Raw genomic sequence first — 10634 nt, forward strand, 5'->3', positions numbered from 1 at the left:
GGATGTATGTATGTTTTGCATATAATGTGTGTATAAGTATAGATGCATGTATACATATCGCATAATATTTAAATATGAATAAATCTAGTTATAGTTTTATGTAAGTAATAAATTTTTTTTTTGTTTTAGTATCACATAATTTTTCTTTATTTTCGCTTTTAATATAAATAAAAAGTTCTTTTTTTTTCATTATATTTATATGTATATACATATGTATATTGTGTAATAAATTTTAACTTAATATTGTAGTTATTATTAAAAACAATATAAAAATTTTGAAAAAAATTTCGATCCCTTTCGGAGTTGAACACAACGAACAGTTGATCCAAAAGTTAAATTGACAAATCCAAGAGGAAAAAAAGGTGGTTGATTTATGGCTCTATTTTAAATGACGTAATAAGAAATTATGAATTTTATTTGAATTATCATAAAAATTTAATTTCCACAACTTTTCTAAAATAAAATGAAGTTAAATCTAATTTTTTTAAGAAAAACAGAATTTTGCGTTGTAAAATACGTGCAAAATTTCACTCAAAATAATTTTTACTACTTAAAAGATTAAATAGGCCACTTCCCAGAACTGGACATTTTCACACAAATTGCAAAAACCATAATTTCCAAAACTTTTAGACGCAATCGTCAAAAAGTTTTTCCCCTCCAGTTTTTTCCATTTTATCATGTGTTGCTGCGTTTAAGAAAACTAATTTTTAAAAATAACTAATTTCAATATAGAAAAGAAACACAAAGGAAGAGAAAAGAGATTATTATTTATAAATTTAAAAAAAAATAAACGCGAGTATATGACTGTCATTCGCAAATGAAAGTTTTTGACGTATTTGACATGATCGTCAGATCGAAAAAAATTCTGGGTAAGATTTAAGGCATTAAATTAATATTTTTTAATTTTGACACATTCTAATTAAATAAAACAACTTTTAAATCAATGGTTCGTTCAGTGTTTATTGAATTCAGTGTTTTTTGTTAATTATGACTGTTATTCATATTTTATATAACTCAAAAATAATGTTTGACGTCTTAATTGTATACAACCACTGCCCTGCTTAGTAACTAACCAAGGCAGCGATATAACTATTATATATTTATAGTCTTAAAAATATTTAATAAATTAACAAGAAAAGAATAAAATATTTATTTTATGCAATAATATTTAATTAAATTAATAATTAAAATTATCTATTATAAATACAATTCTCTATTTTACAATATCTTTTTTTTTTTTAAATAATCCCCTAAAAAATAAGAATTTTTTTCATATATACATAATAATTTTTATATGTATGTATATTATTTATGATTTATTATAGTTTTTTTTGTGTTTAGTTTCTTTCATCCGTCAGTGTACATAATTTTTAATTTCTTTGATCAGAAGAAGTAGTACGGATTATTAATTTTAAATTTTTATAAAATTTAGTATATATTGTTTCGTTAGTATATTTATGCTTTTAATATATATATATATATATATAAATAGTTATTTAAATTAATTTTATTTTTTCAAATATTAAATAGTTTTTGTAGAAAATTTCTAATATTACAAAACAGTATTTCTATTATCCAGGTTAATATCATTTGAAAATTTGATTTGAATTTCTACAAACTCATTTTATTATTAATACTCTCATTTTATTTATGTATTTAATGAATTAATTTCATATATTGAAAAATTTATATGGTTTCTAATAAAGTATAAACACTAGAAATGATAAAACTTGATATTAAATGAAATTAAGATTAGTTCTAACTTAAGAATTTAATATAAAGCATGTTCGATAAATTAAAACTACAAAGCTGGAAATGTAGCTTGTTCGATAAATCTTTGTTATAAAAGAAACACATTCGAAAATTGTAGTACGATAAAATTTCTAAAGCATCTTCGAAAATATTTTTAAATGATGGAAAAATATTTTAAACTTGTAATAAATCACATAGAAAAATGTAAGATATTAAAAATCTAAAAAAGTAAAATAGTTAGTTTTTGTAGATCTATAATGATGCAAAAATAGATTTTTAAAATTTAAGTTAAAACTCAAAGTGCACTCCTGAATTATCGAAAACCCCCTATATATGTATGAAATTTTTACAAGTATGTATGTAGGATTCCATCTTTATTTTACTTCAAATTTATAATTTGGTATATTATTAAAAAATTTTATAATTGTCCAATGAAAATCACTTTCAAAATTCGAAATTCTGAGCCCGAATTTCGTATAACATAATTTTCCAACGAGAATTCTTTTGTATTCTTTTTCTCGTTTTTTCTTTCTAGAATCTATGCAAAATTTTGCTACCATTTCTTCACTTTGTTCAGTGGGATATTTAAGGAAAATTCGAAATTCAGTTGATATTTTAATAAAAAATGACAAACTTTAATTGAGTAATTGAGTAATTCTATTGAAAGAATTATGAATCAAATTTAAAAAACTATAATTCTTATTCAAAAGTAAAATGAATGGTGATTGAAACGGCAAAATACATTAGCAGAAGGTCCAAATTGAAAAACTTAATACTCTTGAATAACATACCATCTTTCAAAGAGATGGATCTAACAGAATAATTATCAGAAAAAAAAAAATGATTATTTTTGCTCAAAGTTGACGTTAATAAAAAAAATCTCTAAAAACAAATTGCAATTCTTCACATTAAAAAATAAAAATTACAATATTTAAGGTTAATTCTAACTAAGATTAAAATAAATTTAATTTGATCATTTTGTAAATTTGAAAATATTTATACTCTAATTTACTCTTGCAATTTGTAATACACAATATATGAATATTTTCGAAATACATAAATTGTTATACAATTCCATTTTTTATAGTTGTTTTTAAAATTAAAACTTCGAATACAATAACAATGCAATAAAAAATTCAATTTCAACCATAAAAATTTGCAAATGAAAACATTTCATATACATTTAATTAATGTTTTTTTTATCTAAATATTCTCGGACGTTATTCGGACACATTACATTTTTTCCTAAAAAGTTAACCGTTGACATCGGATGCAGAAATTCTGAAGAAAATTCTTTGGCTTTCCAACCTAAAAGAAAAAAACAAAATAATTTATCGATTTAAAAGAAAAAGGGAAATTTTGTTTTTACCAAAAAATTCAGCTGGTTTAACTCGATTTGCATTGATTTCAAATGGTAGTAAATTTATACCAATTTGATTGATTTTTGAAAATTGTACTCTAAAATATTGCCCATCAGTTGCTTTTATCCAATAAAATCCATCTGAATCTGTAAATGGTCTTGTTTGTGATTTTTTCAATGAATTAGATCGATCTAAATCAAATGATATAAAACTAATATCGATTTCGTATGCATCTGGTGATAATTGACCAGTTTCAATAGCTGATTTTAATGCAATATTATCCAACCAATATCTAATACCAACATTTTCAAATTCATCTAAAACATGATGAAATACTGATTTTAATTTCTCTAAACAACATGGTGGTGTATGCTTTTCTAAATAAACATAAAATGGTTTCCGATTATATACTGGAAAAATACATGATTTTGTTGTTCTTTCACATCCAATCAAATCAATTTCTGTTTGTAATGGTAAAGAGAAATTTGATGAAGAAAATTGACTATCCAAAATTATATTATGAGTTGGATTAATTAATGCTTGATCTTTTATTTCGACTTTTGAGACAATTTTATGTGAACGTTTAACAATTCGTTTTATTTGAAGTTTTCTATACATTTCTCGAAATTGTTTTCTACGAATTTCCATACGACGTTGTTTTGTATGGTATGATGTAAACAATCTTTTACCATCTTGAAATGCGCTTGGGAAAATTTTCTTCTATATTAAATAAAAAAATTACAGAATTAGTACACATTTTTAAAATATTTAGTTAATCTAGTTGCTATATGCATTATCAATATATGTTCTAATATCAATTTAAGCCACTCATTAATCTACAAATTTAATTGAACAAGTGAAATTGATGTTAAATTATTATCAAAAACGAATATAAATTTAAAGGATATTTCTAATGCCATATATGAGTATTTCTATCAGGCCTCCAAGGCGAAAATATTTTCCGAAATTTTGAATCGGAAAAAAAATACAAAAACAATTCTCAATGTTTTATGTTTTCGAAGTATGCAAATTGAAATATTTTTTTACTTTTTTTGTGAAATTTTTGAGTATTCTTTATGAATCTCATTTTAATTTAGTCCATTACTCTCTTTAATTTTTTTCAGTTAGAATTTAATTAAACATAAAACAAAAATAAAACCTTATCATAGAGAAATCATTTACCTGCGGTTTCTTGATTCTGTAATAATTTTACACTTCATGTATTTGTATTGTTCTATAAAATGACAACAGATTTTTGTAAACTTTGGTCACTAAATTTCTCACAGTTTTACTTAAGAAAACGTAACATTTTTGCATTTATCTGCAAAAGTGTTTTTTTCTGTCAATCAGAAAATAATTTATTTCGGCTTATATTATGAATTTTACTAATACAACATCATAGTTGTGAAATTAATAAGTATGTGCTTATTACATTAATAATTTAACTTAATGGAAATTTCTTCATGCAACTGCAGAACAGATGGATGACGTATTTCGGCTTTTTGTTCGTGCAATTATTTTTAACATATTAATAGCATTAATTTGTCTATAAATTCTATGTATACTTTGTTGAAAGCAAAATTGGTGTAAACCACATCGATATGGTTCTATATTAACATACAACGCCGAAACAGGATAAGGTGAAAAAATCTATATAAATAGATTAATCTATTCCCCTAGCATTCTTCTTCTTGTTCAGGTTCAAGTGTCAACATTTTAGAACAAAATATCTTTGATGTTGTAAAAAAAATACTTGAGAAATTTATTTAACATTTTTGAAGCATCAAACATTTTCTATATAATAAATAAAAAAAAATAAAAAATGTCCTACATTTTTATTAAAAAAAACCTTTACATAAAAAAATGCTTACATAAAATGTTGTTGCTAAAAAGCATTAAGAAATGAAATTTAATTATGCAAATAATAATTATTACAAGATTACACATAGTATACATTCTGTATATACGTACTTAACCCACTACATATATAGAGGATTAGAAGCAAATTACATATAAAACAATGACATTTTTAATAAAAAGTACTTAACCTTACACAATAAATTCACAATAGGTTAAAAAAAATTAAATTCATTATAAGGTTATTGAATAGAATTGAGTCTTTTAATTTATTTTACAAAAACATTATTATAATTATAATGTTTTTATTTTTTATAATAATAAAATATGCACAATTCACCAATTATTTTTTGCATATATGAAAAGCATTTTCTATATCAACATTTTTTCTTTTAATGAGCACATATTTGAGAACAAAACAACTTTAATCATAACGTACTGAATGTCCTTTATATAGTTAGTTCTCTTATTATCTTCTATTATTATTTTTTATTACATACATATAAACAAAATAAACCTTTTTATTCGCTTTATGCTCTAACACATTTGATATTTCAACATGTACCAACTTTTATATTGTAAAAGCATGGTTTACCCTATATGATTCTTTATTTTCTCTTATTCTATTATTATTAAGAATATAGAAAAGATTTGTTCACATTGAAAAAGTTTTTTATATATCAAACCCGCATAATCTCACGTTTCGGCCTTTTTATCCTTTAAATTTATATATAAAAGAAAACGAGACGTGTACTTAATCAAAACTATTATAAAAAATTTTATAGAAAAAAAAATGAAAAAAAAGAGAAAAAAAGTAGATAAAAACACCTTCTACATCATTTAACATTCATTTACCTTTACTTTGAATATTTTTGCTTGAATATAAAACATTTCCGGAAATGGTGAAGCTAATGCATCCGGCATTTCTTTTAATATATCAACATCTATGAATATTCCATGTTTTTGCAAATACTGCAAAATATAAAAATAAACTTTTGTGTTATAATTTTCATTTTAAAAAATTTTCTTATATAACAAAATTTCTATTATACAAAATTTTGTCTCAATTTTTACAAATTAAAATATATGAACCGAGTAAATCGAAAATAATTTGTTGTGGCATTGGATATTGCCGTACATTAAGTTTAAGACAAATAAAAAATGAATTGAAAAAAAAATATTTTGAATTTAAAGTATTAAAGGTGTAAAATGAATCAGTGTTGAAAAGTTTGTCGGCTTTAAACAATTACTATTTAGTGTTGTGTTAATTATTTTTTGAAAAATACCTTCTACCCACATCTCTTAGAGTTCTTTGTTCTAATGACAAATTTAAAAATTGGTATACTAATTGGAGTCACTAACATTTACAAGCATTCTCTTTTCATAAATCATAACAATTATACATAATTTATTAATTCACAATTCAAAAGTTTATTACGAATATCACAATTGATTGTGAATTCATACAACTTAATAGCACCGTAGTACTTGTATTGAATGAGTTAAAGAAGAAAAAATGTAACTACCATTTTGATCACTCTTTTACAAAATTATGTGTTTGCTAATGAAACTTCATATATAGAATTATTTTAATTAGATGTCACGATAGACTTAGAACGAATTTAGAAGTACAGAGTGTAGTTGTCTTAAGTCCAGATCGGTAATTGGTGTTGAAATTCTCAGGGGGGATTCGTTTGAGTTTTGAATACTTTCTGGAGATTCCTTGGCGTTATAAAGAAAATCAGATTGAAAAAAATATGTCTGACAAAAATCAATAACTGATTCGAAGCTGATGAAGTTAGAGCTAGACCCATATATTGTTCGCAACTGAAATATTCATGGTTTTTCTTTGATGATTTTGTCACAAAATTCAATGATTCTATTTTTCTTTAAAAATATATTTTTTTTTATAAATTAGAATATTGTAGCATCCCAGAATATAAAAAGAAAACCAGCTGTTTTGAAATAAACTTTTCTTACTCAATAGTTCATATGTAGGCAAATATTACTTGAAAACGGTAAACCGCTGATATCAACCATACAAATTACTATTACGTAGGTATGTTAATTGAGAAGAAAAGTTGCTAAAAACATATTGCGAGCATCTAACATCAAAAGAGTTACGGACCTGACGAATGTGACGGGCCTAATTGAGCTAAGTATACTTTGGCATGGCCACGTTAATCTAAACCCAAACGTAACATCAAACGCCTCTAAATTGTTTTGGGTAATTGTCAGACAAAATTCTTACAAACTGATTTCTTTAACTCTTCTAACCTAACTATAGATGTCCAAGTTCACTCTCTTACATGAGCAATTTTTTTCCTAAGAAACTCCAAAACAATTAGCAGCACCGAGAGCTTTAAGACCATTTGCACACTATGCAATAAAAATGTGTTTTGCTTATTTGAAAACATGACCAATCAAGTTTACGAGAGAATAGCGTAATTTATAGAATCGATTCATCCTGTACAGTTCAAAATGCAAATCACCTCAGTTTTTCCTTTTTAACGTTATTTAAAATTTGAACTATTCCATATTTAATTAACATTCTGTAAAACTTAGTATATGTCCTTCAATTATTCCGGAAGTTGTGGAAATAATTCTGAAAAGTGACATTTTTTGTTAAGCATATAAAAATTAATTTACTCGAAATAAAATTCGATATTTAGAATTTTTAGAAATTTAAATTGTTCCCTTAAATTAATAGTACTGTAATAGGAAAGATTGTTATATTTATATACATTATGTACATCCGCATTTTAGTTGGAACTTTTGGGAACAAAACTAAGGAGAGAAAATTATTAAATAAACACTTTTATCTTTTAATTTTATCTTCTTTCAAGCATTTCCTAAAGAAATTTATCAATTCTTTCAGGATGGGCGATCACCATGCCCTTTATTTTATTTTAAAAACACGTGTGTGACGTAAAATGAATGCAAAAACTGAGCAGTCAATTGCATAAAAATCGAAAGAAAATAAGTTTATGGGACCTGCCATTAGAAACAAATCTATCAGAAATAATATTCGGGAAGGCCTCGACTTTCTGGGGCACGGCTTTTTTGTCGATAAGTATACAATTTTTTAGTGTTTAAGCAAACATGCGATTTTTAGTTTTGTGATTACTATGCTTGATTGTAAAATCGTTGCGAGTACATCTAAGCAACTAAACCAATTCGTCAATGCAAATCGCTTACGTCAACTAAAAATTGTAATCAGTTTATAAAAAATTACAAACTGTTTGATTGCTTAATACTCGTATTGCAATAAATATAAACCTATGGAATACAAGTATAGGCAATCAAACAATTGCAAATTAAAAATTGCATGTCTGTCTGAGCCCTTGTACAAACAATTAAGTTATGATTCTTAAGATCATCATTAATGTTATTTTATCGTTTTTTATTAAAATTTGTTAGCTAGTGTACAATTTATATAAATCGAAAAATTATATTCAAACTTCCCGTTACAACTGTGTCCTTAAAAACCCTGCATTTGTATTTGAGAGTATTTGGAAGGCACTCTTACTGTTTTTCGTTCATCTTAACAACCAAACTTGTAAGCTCTTTTTATTTACAGAAGAAATGAATTTAAAATCAAACCATGCACACAATCTGGTACATACAATATTTTAAAATGCTTTTATTTATTTACGTATTTAATCGTACTTTTCTAACATTTTAAATTTTGTAATTCTTTTCTTTTAAAACCATTAAACGCTTCCTTAGATAAATAAATTCAAATATAATTAAAATATTTTGTTGTCTAAATGGAAGCGCGGAACTCAATTAAGGTATTCAAAATTTTAATTTTATCTTTTAATTTCTGTAATTATTTAAAAAAAATAAAAACAAAACGATTTTCAGTACAAAATTATTTCTGTTAAAAAAAAAATATGAACTTTCTACAAGTCCTTCATGCCAAAACGCAATTCTAAAATTCAAAATTCAAAACAATTATTCATCCAATATAAGTGAATCGAAATTTTCTCCATTCTCATTAAAAAGTTTCAAAAGTATATTATTAGAATGAACTCAATTGGCGTTCTAACCCTCAAGGCATACAATTAAAATAACTTTTTAAAAATTCTTTTTCCTTCTTCTTTTCCTTTTCTTTCCTTTTGCTTTTCAAAATTCGACGTATGGAGCTATAGAACACACAAACTCTAAAACATATACGTAACAACTATTTCATAATATTATCGACATATATAAATAAATTAAAAAAGTTATAAAATTACACAACGTTATGGAAAAATCATTTATAATTTAAGAAAAACAAAATAATATAAAATAAAAAATAAATAAACTACATATGTACATATATATATAATTTTTACCAAATCACAATTCATTGAAGTTGTATTAACAGCATTGTATTCTATAGTCCAATTTCGGAAATTCAAAATAATTTCTGTACAACTACTAAAACTTTTTAAATTTCCAGCAAATGGTATAATTATAAGTTTTCTATCATTATTATTATTATCCTTTTTCATATTAATGTTATTATTTATATTAATGTTATCGACTATATTGCGGCCATCGTCTCCACCATCATTACCACCATTAATACCACCACCTACAACAATACCTTCGACATTAACCCTAGAATTACTACCATCGACATGAAATTCATCTACATTTATATTTTTATTATTACTACTATCTTTGCTATGGAACCTATTATTATTGTTATTATTATTATTAATATTGTTGCTATTATGGTTATTTAAAATTGTTTTGCTTGCATCACTGCCAATTATATTATTTGCACCATCAACACCACCACCACCACCATCACTCATTAAACTAGCAATAGCATTTAATTCACTATGCTTTTTCTTTGAATATTTCATATTATTTTTTCCATTTTTATTATTAATAATACCGTTGCTATTGGCTTTAACATTACCTATATTTTGTATATCTTTAAGAATTTTTTGTAATAAATTTTTACTTGTTATTCTAATACTATCTGGTAAAAAAAGGACATATTTTGTTTTGATTGCTAATAATGCTGATAAATCCTTTGATGTTTTATTAATATCAAATGATAAATTAATAAATTTAACAGTATTTTCATTATTATTATTATTATTTAAAGATTGAATTGTTGTTATATTATTTTCATATATTAACGGAGGATACGGAATATTATCTTGTATTATTATTATTGGCATATTTGGTATTATTTCAAGTATACTATCTATTGAACTCTTTAAATCATTTTCAAAATTATAAATATTTCTGAATACTATTGTTATTGATTTACGTAAGTGTTTACTTGTTTTAATTATTTTGTTATCTTTATTAATTATTGATTTTAATTTATCATTATTTGAATTAAAATTATTTTGATTATGACTAAATAATATTGAAGGTGACGATGTATTAAGGACGGTCTTCCATATAAATGATTTCCATGTATAATAAAATAGAATTATATTTATTATTATAATAAAAACTACTAATAATTTTGAAGGCCGAAAACGCATTTTTACAAAATTTCACAATTAAATATATATATATATATATATATATATATATATATATATGTATATATCTATATAATTTTACAATATACGAATATTTAACAAGCGTATTCTAAAGATTTAATAATTGTGGTATTCTTTTTTTTATATTTTTTTCTTCAAAATAGAA

The 10634-nt window shown here is 23.8% G+C and overlaps 1 protein-coding gene across 1 annotated transcript; it reads right to left on the bottom strand.

Annotated features, from left to right (window-relative positions):
* Positions 1-2773: 2773 nt before the first annotated feature.
* On the bottom strand, positions 2774-10468 carry LOC129611522 (MATH and LRR domain-containing protein PFE0570w). The gene is made up of 5 exons (XM_055524715.1): positions 10339-10468; positions 9311-10278; positions 5826-5942; positions 3122-3833; positions 2774-3060 (listed from the first exon to the last, which is right to left on the bottom strand). Exons 1-5 carry the CDS (start codon positions 10466-10468, stop codon positions 2936-2938), a joined length of 2052 nt encoding a protein of 683 aa, XP_055380690.1. The 3' UTR covers positions 2774-2935.
* Positions 10469-10634: the final 166 nt, after the last annotated feature.

The sequence above is a fragment of the Condylostylus longicornis genome, unplaced genomic scaffold (genome assembly GCF_029603195.1).
Source record: "Condylostylus longicornis isolate FDR11 unplaced genomic scaffold, ASM2960319v2 ptg000004l, whole genome shotgun sequence".
Taxonomy (NCBI): Eukaryota; Metazoa; Arthropoda; class Insecta; order Diptera; family Dolichopodidae; genus Condylostylus; species Condylostylus longicornis.

Bases quoted from the DNA above. Each gene is read 5' to 3' on its own strand.
- LOC129611522 (XM_055524715.1), bottom strand. From the start codon at position 10,468: ATGCGTTTTCGGCCTTCAAAATTATTAGTAGTTTTTATTATAATAATA. The intron at 5,943-9,310 runs GTAAAAATTATA...TATATTTTGCAG, and splicing joins CTTCAATGAATTGTGATTTG to TATTTGCAAAAACATGGAAT. The intron at 3,061-3,121 runs GTAAAAACAAAA...TTTTTCTTTTAG, and splicing joins TAAACCAGCTGAATTTTTTG to GTTGGAAAGCCAAAGAATTT.